Raw genomic sequence first — 25,710 nt, forward strand, 5'->3', positions numbered from 1 at the left:
CTAACACCTTACTGTTGGAAGCTATTTAAAAAAGGCAAACTCAAACTATGCAACTTCCACCAGTCCCCATGAGAAGCAAAGCTTTATCTCAATATTTGCTTTCTGGCTGACAGTCCTCTGTAGTGCTTTTTTTTTTGGGATGGAGCCTTGCTCTGTTGCCCAGGCTGGAGTGCAGTGGCGCAGTCTTGGCTCACTGCATCCTCTGCCTCCTGGGTTCAAGTGATTCTCCTGCCTCAGCGTCTGCTTCCTGGTTCAAGCGATTCTCCTGCCTCAGCCTCCCGAGTAGCTGGGACTACAGACATGCACCACCACGCCCGGCTAATTTATTTTTAGTAGAGACGAGGTTTCACCATGTTGGCCAGGCTGATCTCGAACTCCTGACCTCAGGTGATCCGCCCGCCTCTGCCTCCCAAAGTGCTGGGATTATAGGCGTGAGCCATTGTGCCCGGCCCCTCTGTAGTGCTTATGATGAAATAACGCAGACATGGCGCCTATCCACACATACCTAGGGTCTTCAGTTATGAGCCTGGATACTAAGTTTAAGGAAATAGTGTCACTTAAACTGCAAAAATGTCTCAGCTATATACAAAATATTTCCTTTCTTTTCGCTTTCCATTTTCTCTGCCTTCCCTCCCAACTTCCCTTCTTTCTACATTTTAAATTTATTTATTATTATTTTTTTTCATGAATTTAGGAGAGAGAGGAGGAATAAACAATTCAAAATGTACTTCTGGAAAGGTGGAATTTTGCCTGGGGACAGAGGAGATGCATATGTCAATACCCCCTGACCTTTCTCAGGAGCACTTCAGAGTTTTTAGTTCCGTGGAGAAAAGCAAACTTCCATATTCACAACTTGGACTTGTAATTTCTTCTTATCACCAAACTATTGGTAAGAATTAGCCATTATCTATTCATTTCCTTTAAATTTTTTTTTTTTTAGACAAGGTCTCGTTTTGTCATCCAGGCTGGAGTGCAGTGGTGCAATCACAGCTCACTGTGTGATCACAGCCTCAACCTTCTGGGCTCAATCCATCCTCCCACTTCAGTCTGCCGAGCAGCTGGGACTGCAGGCTCACACCACCACACCTGACTAATTTTTATATTTTTTGTAGAGATAGAGTTTTGCCATGTTGCCCAGACTGATCTTGAACTCTTGGCCTCAAGCTATAAACCCACCTCAGCCTCCCAAAACACTGGTACAGGAGTGAGCCACTGTACCTGGCTACGTCTCCATTTTCAATATGATCTTCTTCATTAATGCTGAAATTGCATCTGGTCCTGAAAGCTTACTTTTAAAAGAAAGATAAAAGAACCTATACCCCTGCAGCAGTGACAGAACAGCCTGGAGACAGAAGAAGCTTCCAGCCTCCTCTGTTTACTTATTTTCTTAGCTTGGCCATCACTATTGTGAGATTCAAGGCCACCCTTCTGTTTATCCCTCTTTCATTGGAGCTGTGAACCCCTTGTGGGGATGGAGATGATGTTCTTTTTTTCTGGTCCCAGCTAATTCCATTTTCCTTGTCTTTGCCTTGATTTGGCTTTTCTACAGCTTCAGTAGTATATTCTTAACCCGTACAGTAGACCCAATGTTCTCTTTTTTCTAATAGACATTTTGTGATGCCCCTTTTACTTCCTGAAATAAAATTTGTATTTAATATATTCTTCTTATACACTTTATTTTGAAACAAATTATTATGAAGCTCTAAATATAAAAATGGGGAGAAATAGCATCACTTTATAATAAAAGAATCAGTTTGTTGGTATGTAAATGCTCAGGCATTAGAAGCTGTAAAGAAATAATCAGATGCTTATATCCTGGATATGGAATCACCATGAATGTGACCGCTGCACATGCAGACAGAGACAGGTATGTTGTATTGGTGACTCAAATACTATCAACATGGTTAAGTTTTGTGACATGATTTTCTAAAATGGCAAATAAATTTTGGTAAAGTCCTGAGCAAAACAAAATACTACAGTGGTTGCAATGTCTGGAAAATTCAGAAACCATGGACATTTAGAAATCATGCAGAGATACCCTTTTTATGTGGAAGACGAAGTTCGATGTGAGATTCAGATACTTATAAACAGGCTTCTTATCTTTTCCTTCACCGTAGGGGAAGTTTCTGTGCCTTGCAGGCCATCTGACATCTTTGGTCTTAACCTGTGAGTTACCAAGAGATGCCCCCATTGTGACATCTAGCAAAACCCTTTCTCACATTTCTAAAATATCCTCCAGGGGACAGCATTATCCTCATTAGAAACCACTGCCATGTTGTTGGGGTTTTTGGCTACACATTCCAGAATGCATGCATTCATTAGAAAAAAAAAATTATGTGATTTTGTTGTTGTTGTTTTTTTTTGTGATGCAGTCTCACTCTGTTGCCCAGGCTGGAGTACAGTAGCGCAATCTTGGCTCACTGCAACCTCCACCTCCTGGGTTCAAGCAATTCTCTTGCCTCGGCCTACCGAGTAGCTGGGATTACAGGCGTGTGCCATCACACCTGGGTAATTTAGTAGAGACGGGGTTTCACTGTGTTGACCAGGCTGGTCTTGAACTTCTGACCTCAGGTGATCTGCCCGGTTTGGCCTCCCAAAGTTCTGGGATTATAGGCATGAGCTACCTTGCCTGTCCAATTATGTGATATTAAAGATATTTTCTGCCTTCAGGTAAAAGGAGAAATCTGATACGTGGTGATCTTGTCACATGTCTGCTAAAAAACAAACCCTTTGAGCCTTCCCATCTGCTATAGGATAACATCCACATTTCTCCAAGTGGCAGTCAGAGGCCCTCAGAATCTGACCACTGCCTCCCACTTCAGACTCAGTTCACCCTCTCCAGAAAACCATACTCCAGTCATGCCCATCATTCCTATACATACCCAGCCATTCTCCCTTGCATGCCGTTTCTAAGTTTCTCTTCTCCTGTCTCTACCTGTCTGACTTTTTTTTTTTTGAGACGGAGTCTCGCTCTGTCGCCCAGGCTGGAGTGCAGTGGCGCAATCTCGGCTCACTGCAAGCTCTGCCTCCTGGGTTCACGCCATTCTCCTGCCTCAGCCTCTCCGAGTAGCTGGGACTACAGGTGCCTGCCACCACGCCCGGCTAATTTTTTTGTATTTTTAGTACAGACGGGGTTTCACCGTGGTCTCGATCTCCTGACCTCATGATCCGCCTGCCTTGGCCTCCCAAAGTGCTGGGATTACAAGCGTGAGCCACCGCGCCCGGCCCTGTCTGACTTTTATTCTCCATGAAGCCCCATTATTACTATCTGTTAGAGCCAGTCTTTCACTCTGTAATCAAATAGAATGTTTGCTCGCTGTGTATATATATTGTGTGACATTTGAAGGCGCTGTTAACTTGCAGTTTGCTTATTGCAATCTACACAGTTAAGGAATAGTGCAGTTTAAGATATTCTTGCAAATATAAAGAAAATATTTTTCTAGGAACTGACATTTGTTCTTTTACTTGATTAAAAATATAGATGTTCTTCAAGCCAGCAATCAAAGAAGTCTTAAAGTTCAGGCGTTGCATTCACTTGGAAGTCTTCTCATCTTCGCAGAAAAGAAAAGGTAGATTTTTAGAAGTCTGTAGAACAAGGGCAAAGGTTTTTTATTTGCTTGTTTGAAGAAGTTTTTAATGATTATGAAAAAACATTGTCTTTCATAAATTTTAGCTTTTCAACAATACTACATTGCTACGTTTTATTCATCAAATGCTACCTGAGAGAAACCATTAAGAACAGTGAATGTAGTATAGTTATACGTATGTTAATTGATGTTGCTTCAGTGTATTTGCTTTCCCTTCTGGAAGATAGATTTAATAATGGGTCTCAGAAAACGTACTGCTTGATGCTTTGTCTCTGTTTTAGGGCTGCTTTTAAGTGTTGGTGTCAAGCTCTTGATGACATATTCAGAAAACCAGACGTGCTACACACGTGGAAAGAATTTGGCCCCTCACTCACCAATGTCACCAACAGTCATTCACCTCCGGGTTTCAAAGACTACAGTGAGGAGTTTCTGTCAAGAGTTGGCATCTGGGGGTGTTTGCAAGGAGCGGTCATATCAGCAAAGATAGCACAGTGAGTGTGAGGATAGAAGGATCTACATACTAGCTAACAGCTTCCTTGTGGGGTGCCCCCATGTGCCATGCAAAGTGCTGTGCCTCATGCCCACTGGATTTCTGGGAGGTTATGTCCATATCATACAGGGCCTTACAGTTTATTTACTCATTTGTGATGTTTATTGCTTATGATTGTCTCTTCTTCCTGTAACACAATTCTTGCCCCAAAATATCAGTGTCACCCGGGCCCAGGTGTTTGCTTTGCTTACTCATGGATCCCAAGTGCCAGATATGCAGCTGGCATTCAATAACTACTTGGTTTTTTTGTTGTTGTTTGGTTTTTTTTTGAGACGGAGTCTCACTCTGTTGCCCTGGCTGGAGTGCAGTGGCTTGATCTCGTCTCACTGCAACCCCCGTCTTCTGGGTTCAAGAGATTCTCCTGCCTCAGCCTCCTGAGTAGCTGGGATTACAGGCGCCCACCACCATGCCCAGCTAATTCTTTTGTATTTTTAGTAGAGACAGGATTTCACCACATTGGCCAGGCTGGTCTGGAACTCCTGACTTCTGGTAATCTGCCCACCTCAGCTTCCCACAGTGCTGGGATTACAGGCGTGAGCCACGGCGTCTGGCTCAACAACGACTTGTTGCGTGGTCAAATGAATGAGCAGTTGGTGAGGAGGCAGGAAAACAGTGTGGAGGCAGTCAGGCATGGGCCTCATCCAAAAGTGTGCTAGAAACCAGTTACTTTCAACAAGTTTCACATTCCTTCTGAGCCTCGGTGTCCTCATCTCTAAGCCAAGGTGGTAAAAATTATATGCTATACTGCATCAGTTTGCTAGGGCTATCATAACAAAGTACCACAGACTGGGTAGCTTAAACAACGTAACTTTGTTATCTCATGATTCTGAAGGCTAAAAGTTGGAGAACAAGGTGTTGGTTAATTGGTTTCTTCTGCAGTCTCTCTTCTTGGCTTGTAGAAAGGTCACTGTGTCCACATGTGGTCTTTCCTCAGCATGTCAATATCCTAATGTCCTCTTCTTATCTGGATACCAGTCATATTGGATTAGGGCCCACCTCTGTGGCCTCATTTTAACTTAGTTACTTACCTCCTTCAATGCCCTGTCTCCAAGCATGGTCACAATCTGAGGTTACTGGGTGTGTTAGGCTGTTCTTGCTTTGCTACAAAGAAATACCCAAGACTGAGTAATTTATAAAGAAAAGAGGTTTAATTGGTTCATGGTTCTGCAGGCTTTACAGAGAGCATGGTACCAGCATCTGTTGGTTTTCTGGGGAGGCCTCAGGAAGCTTTCAGTCATGACGGAAGGCCATATTTGAATATGGGAGCCGGCATCTCACATGGCAAGAATGGGAGCGAGAAAGAGTGGGAGGTGCCACACTCTTTTAAACAACCAGATGTGATGTGAACTTACTCATCACCAAGGGGATGGCACTAAGCCATTCATGAGGGATCCACCACCACGATCCTAACACCTCCTGCCAGGCCCCACCTCCAATACTGGGGATAACAGTTTAGCATGAGATTTGGTGGGACATATATTCAGACTATATCACTAAGAGTTAGGACTTCAACATATGAATTTCTAGGGGATACAATTTAGCCCATAGTACATACTGTATTAGTGTCCTTTTTGCTGCTGTAACAAATTACCCTAAACCTAGCGGCTTAAAACAAAACAGGTTTATTATTTTACAGTTATAGAGTTCAGAAATCATAAAATCAGTATGTCATCAGGGCTGTGCTTCTTCTGGAGGCTCCAGGGGAGAAGCTGATTCCTTATCTTTTCCAGCTTCTCGAGGTCTCTTGCATTCCTTGGCACATGGCCCCACCTTCTGTCTTCAAGACCAACAGCTTAGCATCTTCCCCCCACACCTGCCTCTCTCTGTCTGTCTCTCATATTTTCTTCCATCTTCACATCTCCTCTGTCTCTGACCCTCCTGTCTTTCTCTTATAAGGGCCATTGTGACCATCCAGGATAATCTTCCTTATCTCAGTGGCCTTAATTTAATCACATCTGCAAAGACTGTGTTGCCCTGTAAGGTCATATATTCATAGGTTCTGGAGATTAGGGCATGAATATCTTTGGGGGACCATTACTTAGCCTACCACACATAACACCTGTGAATGTCTTCAACAATGGCTTACGTATAGCTAGCAATCACAAATATCTTCAGTATTTCAAATTTCTGATTAACATGAAAAATTTGAAAGGTATGGAGGGATTAGAGGTATAGGTTTCCTTCATCTCTCCAGTTACAGTTACTTCTTTAGCTTACCTGTCGGAGGTGGTGAGCAACAACCTGCATAGTGTTTTAAGCTGTAGAGCACACTTAAAACTAACTGTTCCTAGGTAGTGATCATATTGCTTTCAGATTAGCATCTTCAGTCAGGGAAGTAAGAAAGTACTGCTTTAAAAGTATTAAACGTCAAAGATTTAGACCTCTGTCAAGTTTGATTTTTTTGTGCTCCTGGTATAGAACACACACACACACACACACACACACACACACACATTGTCTCTCTCTCTCTCTCTCAACAAAATCTGAGCTTGTGACTTATTGGAGCTTGGCAATTGGGAATGGAAAAGCCAAGGAAAGGAACAGCTTGGAAAGGAACAGCTACAGCCTTCCTGCCAGAGGGCACCTCCGCTTCTCTGAGCTTCTGAAGTTATTACCTAGTGATTTTCAACAAACAGAAAGTCATCTCCTGGTTTCCCAGCCGGAAGTCTGACTGCCATAGGAGATGTCATTCTACAGGGGCTTTGGCTGCTTTCCTAGACTCCCTGAGTAGAGGAAACTCTTCTCCCCCGCAGTAAAATACCACACTTGAAGATTCACACAGTGAAGTGAACTGAGGTAGACATTGTTATTAATGTAGTGAACCTGACTGGTTTTATCTAAGAAAGACTTAGGAGAAGGTAATGTGGTTTGTAGTTGCAAATGTGAATTTTAAGACTCATATATAGAACAGTCAAACTCTTCTTCTAAGGGAAATAAAATGAAAGAGTTGTAAATGGAGAGACATTAATGTTTGGTGGAGATACTTAATGTTGTGAATGGCTCCATAATAAACAGCTAGAGAGAAAATACAATGCTTCAGTCTTCAGGGGGAACTATTTAACCGCACTCATCAAAAGCCTTTGCTGTGCACCCCCTTTTACCAAAAACTTCCACTTCCGGGGGTTCATTCAGTGGAACCAACAGAATAAGTGCTCAAAAGTGTAGGCATAACAATGTTTACCTCAGCACTGGAAAATGCCAAAGTGGAGATTCATATTTTTATGTTATGGCACATCTGTATGATAAAACATTAAAATTCTTTAGAATAATGATATAGTTTGTTATGTCTGTGAATGAAAAATTTGTTTATAAAGTAGTATGTATTGCATAATTCTAGTCTTAATATGTATGTATGTGTTTCTCTGTGTGTATAATTATATACAGAAAAATACATATAAGGAAATTGACTAAAATGTTACTAGTAATCATGTTTAGGCAGTAGGATTGTAGGGGATTTTTTATCTTCTTTAATATATTTTCCTTCTATTTTCTTATATATTTATATGTGTGTATTTTTCTTATACTTTTTGTGTTCTAGATATATATGTAAAGACATATTTATATCAAAATGTTTTTGGAAAATTTCTACTAATCAATTTATTTTTCTTATACTTACTTAGATTTATTAAGTCATTGAATGTTGAAAAGAAAACTGACTGTTGCATTTTGTCTGCGTTACTCTTTCAGGTAACACTGTATGTATGTATGTTTTTCCATGGTAGCACAACCATTCATTGGATTACTAAAAAAAGTTTATCATATTCAGAAAACTCACAGGTAGCAAAATAGCATGAATCTTGATTAAATATGACAAGCCCATCTTTCTCTTGCTGGCTGAGCCCCTGTGAGACTTTCACCTTTAATTTTTTTTTTCTTTTTTTGAGACAGAGTCTCACTCTGTCACCCAAGCTGGAGTGCAGTGGTGTGATCTCAGCTCACTGCGACCTCTGCCTCCCGGGTTCAAGCGATTCTTGTGCCTCAGCCTCCTGAGTGGCTGGGACTACAGGTGCGCACCACCACACCCAGCTAATTTCTTGTATTTTTAGTAGAGCTAGGGTTTACCACGTTGGCCAGGCTGGCCTCGAACTCCTGATCTCAGGTGATCCACCCGTCTTGGCCTCCCAAAGTGCTGGGATTACAGGCGTGAGCCACCGTGCCTGGCCCACCTTTAATATTTAACAGAGTCAGTTTTCTCCTTTACACTGCAGAAGAAGGAATTTTACAGATAGGGAAACTGAGTCTCCTGTCATTAGGAAGATCATGTTACTGGTAATCAGTATGAAGCCAGTCTGACTTCAAATAGTTGCCTTAGGTTACCTCATCTCTAAATTCAGTTTTGCTTGGTTATATGATATAAAATCTATCTTATGATAAAGGTGAAAAATAACTTGAAGACTACAGGAGAGGTATGCTTGCAGTTCTCAGAATTTTGGTTTGCCTTCACTGAAGAAGAAAGGAGCTTTTATCTGAAATACAAGACATTTTGAAATTCCAAAATGTAACCAGGGGCCTTTGCAATCTACTAAAGGTTCTATTTACTTTGAAGGATGGGCACTCTTGTTCTGTGTATCAGAGAAGTCTCATAGCTTATGAAATCTAAATAAGTGAGTTCTTCAGGAAGGGCTTCTCTGAATGTAAGGCCAGACTTTTCAATTTTCTTATGTTCCTTACGCCTCTTGCCTGGGCTTCGAAGGGAAGAAGTACAGGAGGCAAGGGTGTAAAGGAAATGACCCGACTCTGACTTCTTACATCGCATTCTTTACTTTCTGATACTCCTTGTTCTTGAAGATAATGCTGTTTATGTTTTAGAAAATACGTGTTTTAACAAATATTTAACTTTCTGCTTAATGTGGACACTATGTGTATTATTTCTTAGTAATACTATACCTAAAATAAAAATTAGCTGGTGGGATTTATTTTAAAAGCCTATTAATTCTTTTTATGATTTTAAAACAAATTTGTGATAGTAAAAATTTCAACAACTACAAAGTATTTTAGAATAGGATATCTCATGACCTTAATAAGCCATTGGATTGAAATTCTTTCTGATATATACATTAAAATAATTTCATGATGCATTTGTCATTAAGAAATTTTAATTGTTAAAATAACAAAAGAAGCACCCTTAAATGAAAAATATGTTTTGTGTGTTCATCTTGTTTCCCCAACATCTAGTGTAATGTTGGTTACATAAATTACCAAAAACTATTGGTCAAATTAAACAATAATCTTTTCATTTAAGCAGGTAAAAGTTTGGAATTACCTCTGCCTGATTGAGACTTCTGAAACAAGTAGTCATTTCCTCTACTTATAGTTTGGTATAGTGGAAAGAACATAGTTTTTTTTTTTTTTTTTTTTAGCTAAATAGACATGACTTTGAATCTCCTTTCTGCCATCGTTAGCTGTGTGACTTCAGATAAGTTGTTTAAGCCTCAATTATATCATTTGTGACATAATAATCCTTCTAAGAGCAGGTTAAAATAACATTAAATGAGATGATATTTATAAAGAATTTACCAGCAGTGCTTAACATAAGATTGACCCTCAACAAAAGATAATTTAATATAATGATAATTTCTTTGAAAATAAGAAGTATCCAACTACCATGGAATTTAAAAAGCCCATCTGGAGTGATAAAAGCATTTGGAACCTGTAATGATGATAATATAAATGATAAGTACCATTTATTACAAAGTACAGTGTGCTAGGCATATACTAAGCATTTTATAAAGCAATACATGTATTTGTCTTTTTTTGTTTCATTATTGAAAATGCTATCTATAGCTCTTTATATTTCACTTTTCTTCATTTTCAGGGTTTGCTTAGAACCACACTTCCACATCCCAAAGCTGAACGTTGCTATGCTCAATATGAAATCACTCAGCTTCTCCCAGGCATCGAACTCTTCTCAGATAGATACAGGGCTGACATTTGCTCTGTAATTGCAAGTCTGTATTATATTATACGTGAACTGCACTTTGTTAGGCAAAACCTAATAGTAAGTAATTTGTAAAATTAAAAAAATATATATCACTGGGATATTTTGCTCCACTTACCTCATACTTTTAAAATTTTGCTAATGTTCTTTTGGTCAGTTACTGTTTAACTTTTAAACTAAATATATGTAGGATTCTTACACTTCAAACTAAAATGTATTAATTAATATTCTTTCTTTGCATTTTGGATACAAAAGCAGTCTATTTGGCTTTTTCTCCTTTTACTGTGTTAATTTATATTTTTTTCTTAAGATAGTTGGTGAAATTGATCAGAATGCATCACTGATCTCAAACACAGAAATCTAGTGTACTTGTAAGCCACTGCATTAAGTTGTTCAGGTTATATCAATCCCAAAACTGTGAGAGTGTTTCCTTATTGAGATAAGTTTATCTTTATGTCTCTTTGTCTTTTCTCTGTCAAGGGTGCATCTAAGAGAAAAATAGGTTCTAAGTACGAGATAAAAGACAGACATTTCTTAATGTCCTAGGAAATAAAAAAAATCCAAATACAGCTCTCCTCTCCTTTGGGGAAAGAAATCACAGTGTATGTCATAAATTTGAAGCCGGTTGCATTAAAAAAATTAGTATGTTCTATTAGAATTGTTGGCCATTTTATGTTTTCCTCCATTATTTTGTCTTTCTTTCTTTATGTTCTTTCCTCTATTTTTTCGCATCTCTTTTCCCCCTTTGTTTGCTTCTTTACATCTATTCTTTCTCCTTTTCTGCTTTTTTCCCTTTCCTCCATGATTTTCATACCTACTTACTTTTTTCCCCCATATATTTTTTTTTTATTCTCTTGATATATTTGTTCTTCTAAATTCAACTCTCTCTTTATATTGAAAATATTTATTGCCCCCTGATATGAATTGTTAACTTACAAAACCATGTATTAAAGAGATTGATAAGTGCATTTAACACTTGGCAGACTTGGTGAGAAATTGTTTATTTTTTTAAAATAACAAAATAGTGCCCCTCTCACTGTTAAAGGGATTCATTTCTGGGTTGAAGAAATAGTTCTATCCCCTGGGTAACCTTTAGCTGCCTAGTCATATTCATATATAATACATATCACTGTGCTGGAAAAGAAATGAGATTTTTTTTCTCTAAAGCTGAAGAAATTGAGAATGTTTTTCTGAATAATTGAGCAATTGGCAGCAATAAAATGGTGTGTTTTTATTTCTTACTAAAGAAAAGAAACTAAATCTCAAAGGTAATCGCCAACTCTTAATGTTTTGTGCTGCATTAATTGTGGAAAAAGGTATTGTGTTATGTTTGTAGGGCATAGTTATAGAAAAATGTATTGTATTATGTTTGAAATCATTTAAGACCAGTTCTAATCCTTTTAAAAAGCTGTTGCTATTAGCAGCTGCCAGTTGACTGACAATTAGAGGTTCCCCAGCCGAAATTGCAAGAAGTAAACAGTTTCCATTTTGTGTTACATTAACCTTCTCCAGAAGAAGCCCAGCGGCTAAGGGGACTTCTGTGGAATATAAAATTTGCTATGTGACCCAGAGCTGTGGAGCTATGGGAAATAGTTTGCTAACTAATGGGGATCCCAATCTCCCTTCCACTCCATCTTCCTTTGGCAGGGAAGGCTACGGTTGCAGGAGCTGAGCTTCAGGTTTGATTTGAGGTCAGGAGCTGTGCCAGTGTTAGGCAAAACTGTCCTCCACATCTTTCTCTGGATGGATCGTGGTTGGGCCATTTGAAATATTGATGGTCTATAAGCCTTCACATATATCCATGGGACTTCAAGAGCAATTGAACTTTGGGGTGAATTCTAGGAAAATAAAAATATTATGTGATGAGTAAGCTTGGGTTTTAACCAGTAGAATATATGCTATGTGAAGGCAGGGACTTGTTAGATATTGTTCTCATTCAACAGTGCCCAACACATAATAGGTATGTTATAAATATTTTTTGTTGATAGAAAAATTCTAATTGAAGGCAAAAAGCAGCTGGCATTGAAATGAATAAGTAGGATCCAGTTAGGGAGCAGAGATTGAGTTCCTTTGCTTTAAATTTTCCATTTATTTTGGTAGCTCATTTGCTAGAATTTTTCCATAGGCCACAGTGATTCATATATTTATGTTGAGTTAATTATTTTCAAGGAAGATAATTGATTGGATTTTAACCTCTTCCTGCTTAAACAGATGTGCAACCTAGGTTTGGGGTACCAAATGGCATCTACTGGGAACTGTAAGTCTCTGATAGCATCTTAAAGTTCCGATAAACTTACGAAGCATGTGCTAGATAGATTATTTCACTTATTTTCAACAGTATAGTTTCCTAGCATGGAAAGTAAATCAGTATATAACATATCCTATATTTAATATTTGGCTAAATTTGATTATTAGGTTATTTGATAAAATATATTTTGAAACAAAGAGTGTTTTTCTCCTCATAGGTTCTGCCTCTCCTTGCATTGTATCAATATTTTGTTTCTGGAAATTGTCAAGACATAATCAGAAATCTAGAAGCAAGAATCCTCAAGGTATGTTACAAGCTTTTAAGACATTTGATATTCTTGAACTATTAAGGATATTGTCATGTATTAATTTGATTCTAGGTCTTATAATAACAAGCTGATAATAACATGGCATTACACCGATATAAGAAATAACTTACCCATTATTATAATAAAGTATGAGAAAGAGCCAGTTAGAAAGGTGTAGATTATTTTATGCTTGGGCCACAGTAAAGTGAGGAACAGCTGCACATGGAAATAAGGCTTACCCAACACCAACTGGCCTGGAAATCACCACTTCTGAGAGACTGGCTTCCTGGTGAAGACCAACTGAACCAGTTTTCTGAGCTTCTGTGAATTTATTCCTAAGAGCCTTTATGGATATCATGGTAAACAAGAATTTTTCAATGCACAGGTAATTGAATTAACAAGATCAGATAGATGCTAAATTACAAAAAATCCTATAATCCAGAAGTCAGTTAAGGTTCTCTGCCTTTGAGATTCATGTGTGATTGATTGGCTTGAACACCACATGGAGTGGGAAGCACCTTGTTCTCTCTGCTCTCTTTCCTAATCACCCATGTTACCAGCTCCCACTTTTGTTGAATTTGTTTTGTATGTGGATCATCTCAATATCCAACAAATATGCTCCCAGTTCTGTACCTCCTCAACTCGAATATAGAATTCAACCCTATTTTATATTTTACACACACACACACACACACACACACACACACACACACACACACACACACACAACATATTTGCCTTTTTTTCTATAGTGGACTTTACTAAAAATTAGGAAGACAGAGAAATTTAAGTTGAGGCAAAACAAACAATTGAAGATAAAACATTTGGCTTTCTTGAGCTTAAAATCTTTCTTGGCCATCATCTCATGCTTTTGCCTCCAACTGAATGGAGCAATCAGCTATGGGCTGGTAAATGTCACAATTGGCTCTGAAAAAAAAACCTCAAGGCCAGGCACGATGTCTCACGCCTGTAATCCCAGCACTTTGGGAGGCCGGGGTGGGCGGATCACCAGGTCAGGAGTTCGAGACCAGCCTGGCCAACATGGTGAAACCCCATCTCTACTAAAGATAAAAAATTGGCCGGGTGTGGCGGCAGGCGCCTGAAATCTCAGCTACTCTGGAGGCTGAGGCAGGAGAATCGCTTGAAACCGGAAGGTGGAGGTTGCAGTGAGCTGAGATCGTGCCACTGCACTCCAGCCTGGGCGACAGGGCGAGACTCCATCTCAAAAAAAACAAAAAAACAAAAAAAACCTCAAAAGGTTCATTTGTGGTATTTTCAGTTTCCATCCATGGTGTGAATACTCCCACTATGTCTGATTTCAAGCTACCGACAAGACATCACTAACGATGGAATCGGGGACAAGATGTGCACAATCAGCTCTTGCAAATTGGAGTGAGTGGGCTCCAGCACACCACTGGCTTAATTCATACTTCTGCTTTTGTGGAAATACTCTCTGCCTTTTGTCCCCAAATTTATCCCATTTTCTAATAAGGGAAAATTAAACTTCCATTTGAATTTCTCTTCGTGTCTAAACCCTGCCCTGGGGCCTATATTTTCAGACCCAAATAGTTTGTTGCATGCTATTTCTAAGTAAAGAAATTAAGAATTCTAGTGCTGATTATTAATGATTTTAACCTGGGAATAAATAATTTGTTACTGATCATGAAAATTTCTGCATCACCCTCTCTGAGTTACTGAACTCTTATGAGTTCTCTTGCTTTTGAATTCCAACACTTTTAAAAGAAACTCCATGTAACTTTTCTCTCTTTTTTACAAAAGACAATGTTCTCTTCAATATTGCAAAATTCTTGAGGCTAGGATCTGTATCGTATTCATCTTTTAATTCCCTGTAGTGTCTTGAGTAATACATTCACATAGTTGAAATTCAGTAATTAACTATTGAATTTAAAATCTGCAGACATTTATCAAGTGCCTACTGTCCACTCTCTATATAGTGTTTAGTGGGAGCTCACCTAGAAAATACTTGGCAGATATTTATTGATGTAACTCTAAAACAACATTTATTGAGTACTTCCTATTTAAAAGCACCATGTTAGTAACTCCAGTCAAAGAAATGTAACCAATGGTCCTTGCTTATAAGGAAGTGAAAACTGAGAAGAAAGACAGGACGTATACCCAAGACAGTAATGTTGGTACTTGTCACTTGGTCATTTCCAAATGAGTGTGAAACATTCTCCAGGAGTTTGAAAGAGGAAAAAATGGCTTTGAGTCTCTAGGTTTCATAAGTAGGTAAGATTTAGACTTGAAAAGAGTAGAATTCATGGAGCAGGAGAGAGGAAAAAGGGAACATTTCTTGGCAGTCAGTGTGAAAGATAGGTGAGAAAATATTGACTTGTTTAGGGGGCAGGGGTAGTTCAGTTACACTAGTGTGGAGGTTTTGGGTAGGCAGATTGTAGAAGATAACATGAGTATACCAGAGGTCGATGACATTGAGAATACCAGGGACCTAGTCTTGAATTCCCAACTCTGAAGAGATGTAATTTGGAGGTGGAGCCATGAGAGAAATGAAGAGATTGCAATATCTGAATTGTGTAACATGTACAATATGGTCTGTCCTTAAGAGGCAAGAAGCATGAAAGGTTGCAATGATCATAACTCATCAAGAGGAGATCTAGAGGGGCACCAAAGGACATAATCTGGAACAAAGTGGTTAGATGACTTTTTTTTAAAACGTATTGTTAGCATTTGATAGCTGTTTTTGTCCTAGAGTAGCATAAAAACCAGAGAAGAACTGTGGACTCAATTCTGGAGAATAGGGTTGGAGAATTAATTATAAAATTTATATAGAATCTTATTATTTTCTATAATTAATTAATTATAGAAATTGGATCAGGAGAATGACATGATCATATCTGGTATCTGGTAGCAGTGTCAGGAGTAGAGTGAGCAGTGGGATCTTATTGGCATAGTAGGATTGAAAAACCAGACTAGGGTTTTGACAGAAGCAATGAAAGAGGACAAATGATGGATTATACAGAGGAAGGAATGACAGCCTGTGTGACCAGAGTTTGCCTGACCTTTCTGAAGTAAACTGGGGTCAGGGAGTTGGAAGAGAGAAAAGTCATAGTCGAGAAATAACATGCAATGATGCTTCCTGACAAATCAAAGAGCAATAGATCACACTCTGAAGTTTCTATAGTGCCCTAGTGTCTTTCAGGGAAAGCTTTAAGACCTCTTCATGATCAGCTGGCCTGGCTTCACTTTAGAACTGCCAACATCTTGAAAGATTTGTCACTCTCAACACATCAAACCTAGAAAGGGTACCAATGATTCTATATTTGTGTGAGTGAATGGTTGATTTATGGGTAGTTCTTTTTGCTGTCTGGCTTGTTTGTGTTTGCAGGTTGGTCACCTCTGAAAATATATGTCCATTATTTACCCAGTTGATTTTTCAAACGGTCAGATTGGTATGATAAACTGAAGCCAGAAAGAGTCCATGTTCAGCAATCTTATAGGCAAGACTCAAGGAAACTAACCGCATACAGATATGGGGAAGTGTTTCCTCCTAGGGGTAATGAGAAAAATGGTCATCTGGAAACCTGAAAGAGTTTATATGTCTCCCCCAGAACCTCCTTTGATATTATATGGCACTGGGGAGATTAGACCCCAAGGTGTCTTAGGCAAAGACCAAAGTATGCAACTCAATAGGCAATTTTCTCTTTCTTATTAATAATATTTTTCTGATCTTTTGTATTTTATTTTCATCTTATTTATCTATCCAATTTCCCACTAGCCCACCTTTTTATTTCTTTAAAATTCACACACTCTTGAGATTCCTAAGATAATAATAAATGGGAAACAGAGAGTATGATGGGTGGACATGCTGAGGATATGTTATGTATTTTCCTATGTTATGTATTTACATGTTAATCTAATTTCGTACTTTATTCTCTGCTTCCCCATTTACCCTTCTCTATTTTCTACAAAGTCACTAGATAGCTTTCACAATTTAAGTCAGGTTAGGGCCTTGTCCTGTTTAAAACTCTCCAATAACTCCTTATCACACAGAGAATAACGTGCAAAGTCCCTACTCTGGTCTTCAGGTTCTACTTGACCTTTCTTGGCCAGCATTCACATTCACCTCCTGACCTCCTCCCCTTGCTCCCTGAGTCCTGCCATATGGCCTCTACACTAAGGTCACTTAGCAGATTTTCACGTCTGTCTCCTTTAATGCCATTCCCAAATCTTCTCTTGATGGTTTCCTTCACAGAGAATTCCTTCCTGACCACAGTCTTGAAAATAGCATTTGTGAGTACCCTGTATCCCTTTGTATGTTTGTGTATATCTTCAGGTGTCACTGAAACTTACATAAACATGCATCCCAATGGAACATAACCTCCAAGAGGGCTTGGTACGTATGAGGTGCTCCATAAATATGTTGAACAAATTTAAATAAGAACTCCTTTTTCTATAATTTTCTGATTGATGATCCTGCTGGATTATATTCAAATTAAGCCATATAAAATATATAGCTATAAATTGATTAATATTTTTAAATATATGTATTTAAAATTAACAGTGGCCATTAATGATGGATAAGAAAGTTGTTCATTGTAGCACTATTCACAATAGCAAAGACATGAAATAAACCTAGATGCCTATCATTGATAGACTAGATAAAATGTGGTACATATACACCATGGAATAATATGTAGTCATAAAAATGAATGAGATCATGTCCTTTGCAGCAACCTGCATGGAGCTGAGCTGGAGGCCATTATCCTAAGCAAACTAACCCAGGAACAGAAAACCAAATACCACATGTTCTCACTTATAAGCAGGAACTAAATATTAAGGACACATGGACACAAAGAAGGGAACAATAGACGCCAGGGCCTGCTTGAGGGTGCAGGGTGAGAGGAGGGTGAGGATCAAAAAACTAACTATTGGGTACTATACTTGTCACCAGTAGAGGGTTGTGACTGCAAGTTGTTCAGGTTCTTGGCGTTTTGAACAAAGAACTGGACAAAACGCCCAGCAAAGCAAAGAAAGAATGAAACAACAAAAGAATGAAAGCAGAGATTTATTGAAAATAAAAGTACACTCCACAGTGCGGGAGTGGGCGTGAGCAGTGGTTCAAGGGTCTGGATACAGAAGCTTCTTGGGTCCAAATATTCCCTGGAATCTTCTTGGGTCCAAATGTCCCCTATTCCCATTGGCCACTTCATGCTCACCTCATGTAAATGAAGTGGTAGCCCACAATCAGTCTGATTGGTTGCAGAAAGCAGCCAACCAGAGACTGAGTAAGTTAAAAAGGTTACTCTCCTGTGCAAACATCTGATTGGTTGCAAAAGGCAACCAATCAGAGGCTAGGGTGAAGTAACAAAGTTATACTTCTATGCAAACGAAGACTCGCCTGCAATCAGTCTGACTGGTTGCGGATGGCCAATTTCCTATCTGCCCCACAGAAAAGGTGGGGGTTTCCAAAGGGAGTAGCCTCTGGTCCTTTTGTTACTCAGGCGTGGAAAGTTAGGGTTTTCCTTTCAATTTAGTTCAAGGAAGTTGGCATGAGACAGCCTTAGAATCCCTTCCTGCCTCATACTTATTACCTGGGTGATGAAATAATCTGTATACCAAACCCCTATGACATGCAATTTACCTATGTAACAAACCTGCACAGGTACCCCTGAACTTAAAATAAAAGTTAAAAATAAAAGAAAATTAGTAGTTGTCTCTATGTTGATACATTGTGGAGTTAGTCTCCCAGTTTAACTTGCCTCGTTGGGCTGGAGAACATTAGGAGTGTTTTTGTTTTCTTTTTCTTTTGAGCTATAGTTAGTAATGGGAACAAAAAAAAAATCATTAAAAAACTTTTATGCAGCTATCATATTATAAAAATATTAATGTGTTTGCCTCTGATGAAGTAAGCAGCATCTGATAAATGTCCATTGTTTTGAACAGCCGCCTGCTGTTGTTAGCTTCCTGGACCATTGCACATGTATATGGGCATACACATAGACACATGCATCTCTCTCCACTGTGTCTAGTAACCGTTAATTCATAATGCATTACCAACATTAAGCAGAAACTTTGGATCTCAGAAAGTTGACGATTTTCTCTATTTTCTCTATACTTTTGTTTTCTAAGTAAAACAAATTGTTTAATTAAGTACCTCATTATTTCTTTTCCTTTACAGATAGAAGTCCTTATAGATTTGAGATTCTTTTCTGAAGCCTTTTATGAGATATCCCAAATTTTCTATGGAAAAAACATGCCTTGTTCAATACCCGCAGGCTATAAAGCCACTGGAAAAATGAAGGTAACCTGACAATTTGATTCAAAGCAATTTCTTTACCTATGAGGGATACATTCCTAAAATGTAAGGAACATTTCCACGAAAGTGTATTTACAATCTCTGGTATTTTAGCCCTCTTTGTTGAGCCTGGTTACAACTAACATCAGGATTTTATGAGGTTTCATTTGTCTGGGTTGGAAGGGTGTCAGGGGGGAGGGAGCATGGTTTTGGAGTAGTTTTTGCAATCGAGTTCTGACTCAGGGATGCGGCATGTTGCTTTTTATTATAGTTACCATGGGCAGTCTCACTAGGCACATTTATCAGCTACTACTGCTTAGTTTTTTGGGTCTAACATTATAATTTCTGGTTAATATTTTAAATCAAAATAGTCTTTCCTTTTATCTTATTTGGATCTCTTTGATTTTCATACTTTATACTAAAGTTTTAAGAATGTGTTCAAATTTCTTCTGATTTCAATGAGGAGAAAACATTCCTCCATATTGTCTAACCTTTTTTGATTTTAGGAGATAGTTTTTACCTGGCTTGTTTAATTTGTATTTATAAACTAGATAATCGAAGCATTGTTGAAAATGAATGATGGAATTGACGTTTAAAGCATAAATTAAATCAGAGGAAGCTATTATTTTCCTCTCTTTTGGTCTTCATGGTGATCTGGGAATCACTGGGTGGTCATGCTTCAGGCAGATGCTTGCACCCTCCTAGATCAGCAATAAAGGAAATGGGAGAAGGTAGCAAGTTGGTTTGCCTGGGAGAGAGTGTGTGTGTGAGGAGTGAGACTGATAGGCACAATACCAGCTGGTTGGATTCAAATTTGGAGGACTTAAAGCAACCTGGAGAATGAGCTATAAGTCTTGAAAACCACTAGCATAAGCTGACATTATATTTACATATAATATGATCATTACCTCAGAGTATTCCCCTAAAATGTACCTGTTTATTACTCCATATGACTGCTACAGCATTATAATTTATTGTAATAGGGGGTGAGGCTATCCACAGAACATCCCAAGAGGGATGTTTATTAGGCAATTGGATACATGTATGTGCATGAGTATGTATGTATATACATCCATATATATGCATATATCTGTGTGAGATTGATAGATAGATAGATGGATAGAGAGATACACATAGAGAGGGAAAGAGAGAGAGAGATTGGAGTCAGTTGACTGTTTTGCTCATTTTCTGTGGCATAAATTAAGTATCATCTTACCTGGATTAAATTGGCAATATTTTCTTTCTTGCTCCTCAGTTAACACGTTAGTTAAAAAATATTTTTTGAGTGCTTATTGAATACAGGTGCCATTCCAGGCATGGAGATAGAGCAGTAGAAAGACAGCAGGGGGGCTCCTGCTTTCCTGGAGCTTACAGTCCAGTGAGGAAGACAAACACCAAATACATTAAGCACATAAGTATATGTCAGGTATATACACAGCTATCAAGGACAATCAAGCAGAGTTGAGGGGATGGAGAGTGACCAGGGCAGTGGAGTGCTGTTTTATTCAAAGTGGTTTGGAGAATCTCTATAATAGCAAGTTTTGAGGGAAGTGAGCCATGGAAAGATCTGAGGGAACAACCTTCCAAGTAGGAGGAACTGCAAGGGCAAAGGTTCTAAAAGGGATGCTTGCAAGATGTCGTTGAGGAAAACCAAGTAGGCAAAGTGAGGCTGTAATGAGGAGGAGGAGGAGGAGAAGGAGGGGGACCTAGGAGTCAGATCATGTAAGACCTCATAGGGCTTGATAAGGACTGGAATTTTCTCTAAATAAGATGGGAAACTGCGCAGAGTTTTGAGCAGAGAAGTGACATGATAGGAATTAAATATGAAAGGACACTGCTTACTATTGGGGAAGAGGCTGTGGGTGGGCAGGGGTATACATTGGGAGACCAGTTAGGAGGCTGTTGCAGATAATCTGGGTGGGGCATAATAGTGACTGAGATGATTGTGCTGAAGGGAGTGAGCAGCAGTCCGGTTCTGCGTGTGTTGTGAAGGTACAGCTAGCTGCATTTGCCGATAATGGTTTGGATACAGGATGTAAGAGAAAGGAGGCAAGGATGACTACAGAGTGTTCAACCTGAGCAACTGGTAGGAAGATGTTTTCATGTACTGAGATGGGGAATACTGCTCCAGACAGGGGTTGAACATGTTAAGTATGAGATTCCCAGTAGACATCCAGGTGGAAACGCAGCATAGTTAGGTGCAGATCATATAGGGTCTGGAATTCAGTGGAGAGGTTGGGGTTGCAGGGACACATTTGGGAATGCTAGAAGAGAGATTTAAAATCACTGAACTGGATGAATTCAGCTGGGGATGAGGCAGATAGAGAAAAGCAGAAGTCAGAGGACTAGACATTAGGGTCACTCACATTTAGAGTCCAGGAGGATGAGAAGGAAAGAGAAACCAGTTGGGTAGGATGAGAAACAAGAGAGAGTTTTCAATGGTCACTGCTTTCACTGAAATAAATAAACAAAAGGTCAGAAACATTTTTACAAGTAGATTCCAAACTTCATTTTTATCAACTAGTTTTCGTAAGATAAATGTATGGGTGAATCTATCTCCCAATAGATTCTGAGTTCAGATTTTGTATTCTCAAAGTTAATTTGCAGCTTTCCAGCTTCAGTTGGGAATTTAAAAACTGTAATTAAAAGAGGAAATGTGTTCAGGATTTATAATTAAAATAGGTGCCAATGTTATTAAGCTGCAGGCTAGTTATTTAAAGAAGGGATTAATGAATTAAGTTTCACTTGTAAAAGAAGTAACTGGAAAAGTCCTACAGATTACTATTGAACTTTTCACAGGCCTTTAAAAAATTCTGTATTTTAGCATTATACTCATATTGGCATTCTGCTCTTATCATCAAATCTAAAGTCCCATTATTAAACTGTCTTTAATTTATACCACCAAGGATTTCCCCTTGGATTCAGTTACTCACTTTTCAATGTATTATGGGTAATAAAGAATATCTTCAAAGAAGGGAAAAATTTTTAAAACACCAATACTTTTTCAATAAAAGCTATCTGTGATGTATTGTTTTGGGAGGTTCCCTTAAAAGCAGATCCTGAGACTAGGATTTAGGAACAGTAGTGTCTTTGGAAAGTGATTCAAGGAAGTAAGGATAGGGAAGTGGGGAAAACCAATCCAGAGAGCGTGAACGAGAAGGTCACCAATATGGGTAACTGGGGCTCTCAGAGAGACTGGGTAGAACACTTCTGTTCTTCTTTGGTAAGGTTTATTCTCTGCACTTCTAGCCTCTCCTGAACATTCTTGTGGCCAGGCAAAGAGGTACAAGTACTTGAGTAGGACACCATCTACATGTGAGCAACCTGTCCATGGAAGCTGTTGGTGACTTCCTGGTGACCAAGGGGGATGAGGGAGGGGCAGAGGGACATCGCTGTTGGTTTCTACCAATGGGAATCTTTTAAAAAGGGCCTTCTATACCAAGAGAGATGTATCCTACTAGATACATCAGTCTCCTGTGGCAAATAAACGAAATGTTTCCTAATGCAACATTATGTTTGGAGCCAAATATAATGACAAGTAATACACCAAAAAGGAAAAAAACAACCAAAAATATTTATTCTGAAAAGCAATACAATTTTATCTCAAACTGGTAAAGACTTTTGTAAGTGATAATGCTCACTGTTGTTAAAAGTGCAATAATTCTGACATTTTCATTCAATGCAGGTGGGAGTGTAAATTGAGCCAGACTCTTTCAATTTTCTCAGTATATTCGTATCTTTTGACCCAGAAATTCTGCTTCCAGGAATCTATCCTAAAGCAATAATCAGAAATATAGACAAAATAGTCATCAGTGTTATTTAAACTAGGGCTGAATGATGGGATAATGATGGGGAAGTGGCTCCCTGAGATGTCCAGCAATAGGAAAGAGGTTATTAGGCTACACTCATAGGATAAAGTATCACCTACACATTAGATTGAAGTTTACAAATAATGATATGGGAAGAAAATTATGATGTAATGTTTAGTGAACATGGAATACAAATCTATTTTTAAAAATTTAAAATACATCGGCTGGGCACAGTGGCTTACGCCTATAATCCCAGCACTTTGGGAGGCCAAGGCGGGTGGATCACGAGGTCAGGAGATCAAGACCATCCTGGCTAACACGGTGAAACCCCGTGTCTACTAAAAACACAAAAAATTAGCTGGGTGTGGTGGCGGGCACCTGTAGTCCCAGCTACTCGGGAGGCTGAGGCAGGAGAATGGTGTGAACCCGGGGTGCACTCCAGCTTGGGCAACAGAGCGAGACTCTGTCTAAAAAAAAAATATATATATATATATATATATATATATATTTAAAATACATCAAAAAGAAGTTAGTAGGAAAAACATTAAATATTAACATTGTATTTCTTAAAGGAAGTTGACTTATGTATGATTTTTACCTTCTTTATACAGTACTTACCTTTTCTGACTAGAGCATAAATTACTTTTTCAATAAAAATGATAATTAAAATAATTTTAGAACACATTAAATGTTTTATTTAAAAGAATACTCAAATAATCTTGTTCTTGCTGTTACTATTTTGTATTTTGACAGATCTTTCAATCATTTGACTCAGGAAAACCTCTTACCAGTAAAGAAAATATACAGGTAAGGATAATAATATTTTATAAACATGGTTTTCCTAAGTGTGGATAATTTTTGAGTCATTCTAATCTATTTGGTTGATATAGTCTTTGATTCTGAAAATCTGCTATGTAATATTCTTTTCTTTTTTTTTTCCCAATATCTTTCACAAAAAGAGGATTCTACTGCCCATCTAAATATATTCGTTCCTGTCACTAATGGAATGATTGGGATTTAAGCACTGGATGACCTAATAATATTTGAATATCTTGAAATAATCATTTAAAAAGACTTAGGAGTATTGGCAGTCTATCTCTCCTAGAAAGTGTTAGAGCAGAAGAGTTGTGGCACAACTCTTCTTCAGTTGTTAAAGGGGGCTATGGATGGGGAAGTAGTTCATAGAACCAGACAACAGTTAATGCAGATAGATACACATGGTTTTTATTTTTTTAAGTGCTAGGAAACAGCATTAAGTAAGGTATTTATTTTTAATTAAATAATTTGGAGAGATATTTTCTCAAAATTGCTTTATTTTTGTCTTCCATAATTTTAATAGGACTATATCTAACTTTTATTAAATGTAATCTTATTACTTTTCTATTATTGTGCATTTTATTCCACAAAGTTCACTTTTAATTATCCTTCAGATGATTCAATGTTTTTTTTTCCTAAAAATTTGTTTTAATTTATAAGCAATTTGCCTGAAATGAAATAGCTGGTATTAGAAAGATAGAAATACATATTCTTATTTCATTTTAGTGTTCCAAGATCCTGGAATGTCTAAGAATATTTCTTTCTTTCCCATCTTAAACACCAGAGCATCCTAAAACACTTCCTTAGGGAGTGGTTTTTGGTATAAAAAGAATGTCTGTCTGATGATTTCTTTTTATTCAAAAAGAGACTAACAGTATAATGGAAACTCGGTTTCTATTAGCTAATTAGTTAAAACAGTACCGTTGGTCTGCTTAAGACTCTTCAGATTATACTTTATGTTTTTTTGCATAAAGGGAAAGAAGGGAGTGTTAAATAGTATTACTAATTAATCTTCTTTTGATCCTCAAGTGTTTGTGTATAATTGTCAAGGCTCGTTAAATCACTGTTTGCTGTGGAGAGAAAAGACAAGAGAAACCTCCCAACCAATCTGAAGTTTCATGCTTCAAGCTCTTCCAAACAATGGAATTTTTTTGTTTACATAAGGCAAATAGTTTCTCTTCTTTTTTTCCGGAATAGATAGCCCCAACATCTGCCTTATGTATTAATTCAACAACAAACTCAAGAGCCTATTGTGTGCAAGGCAATAGGCTGCCAATCAACATTAGTTCTGATGCTGTCAATCAACATTAGTCAATCGACAATATAGAAAAACTCCAAGCTCTCATGGAGCTTGTATTTTAATGGGCAAGACTAGTAATAAAGCATGATATATACATAAATATATTATAAATATGTAAATTATATAGTGCATTAGACGGAGAACCATGCTGTGGGAGAAAATAAATGCAGCTGTGCATAAAGGGAATTGGGAGCATGGGTCTAGGGTGGAGATGGTAATTTTAAATGGGGTAATCAGGTTAGTCTTCACTGAAGTGGCTTTTGTGAATAGATCTAAAACAGCTAAAGGTGCAAGTCATATGAAATCTGGAGAAGGAACAATCTAAAAAGAGGGAAAGGTAAGTGCAAAGGCCTTGAGACAAGATTGCCTAACTTGGCGAGGGACATCTAAGCCAGTGTGGCTAGAGCTCTGTGAATGATGGGAGCAGTAGGAGATAAGGTCAGAGAGGTCACATTGAGAAGGGGTTGTAGGGCCATTGTAACTAGGCTGTTATCTGAGCAAAATGTAGAGCCACTGGAGAATTTTGAGCAGAAGTATGTCCTGACTGATTTATGCCATAAAGGGATTACTTTTCCTAATCTGTTGAGCCCACCATGTGCCAGGTACTGTTCTGATGCTGTCAATCAAATACATCAGTCAACCATAATACAAATTCCCAAACCTCAAAGCGCTTACGTTGTGTGTGTATGCGTGTGTGTGTGTGTATGTGTGCACACGCACGTGTGTGTGCTGGAGATACTGAGTTTAGAGATGTTGAGTTTGAGATATCTGTTAGACATCCAAGTGGAGGAGTTGAGTCAGAAGTTGATTCTGTGAATTTGGAGTTCAGAAGAGAGGTTGGAGCTACAGCGAAAAAGTTGTGATTTCATCAGCATTCAGAT

The 25,710-nt window shown here is 38.3% G+C and overlaps 1 protein-coding gene across 1 annotated transcript in view; it reads left to right on the plus strand.

Moving 5' to 3' along the window:
• CFAP54 (cilia and flagella associated protein 54) overlaps positions 1 to 25,710 on the plus strand; it is a 378,083-nt gene that overhangs the window by 183,451 nt on the left and 168,922 nt on the right. Inside the window, exons 35-42 of the mRNA XM_058425781.1 lie at positions 695 to 889; positions 3,482 to 3,569; positions 3,869 to 4,078; positions 7,758 to 7,824; positions 9,953 to 10,135; positions 12,541 to 12,627; positions 18,788 to 18,910; positions 23,467 to 23,520. Coding sequence (XP_058281764.1) covers positions 695 to 889; positions 3,482 to 3,569; positions 3,869 to 4,078; positions 7,758 to 7,824; positions 9,953 to 10,135; positions 12,541 to 12,627; positions 18,788 to 18,910; positions 23,467 to 23,520 — 1,007 coding nt within the window. The remainder of the gene's footprint in view (positions 1 to 694; positions 890 to 3,481; positions 3,570 to 3,868; positions 4,079 to 7,757; positions 7,825 to 9,952; positions 10,136 to 12,540; positions 12,628 to 18,787; positions 18,911 to 23,466; positions 23,521 to 25,710) is intronic.

Source organism: Hylobates moloch, unplaced genomic scaffold (genome assembly GCF_009828535.3).
Source record: "Hylobates moloch isolate HMO894 unplaced genomic scaffold, HMol_V3 SCAFFOLD_12, whole genome shotgun sequence".
Classification (NCBI taxonomy): domain Eukaryota; kingdom Metazoa; phylum Chordata; class Mammalia; order Primates; family Hylobatidae; genus Hylobates; species Hylobates moloch.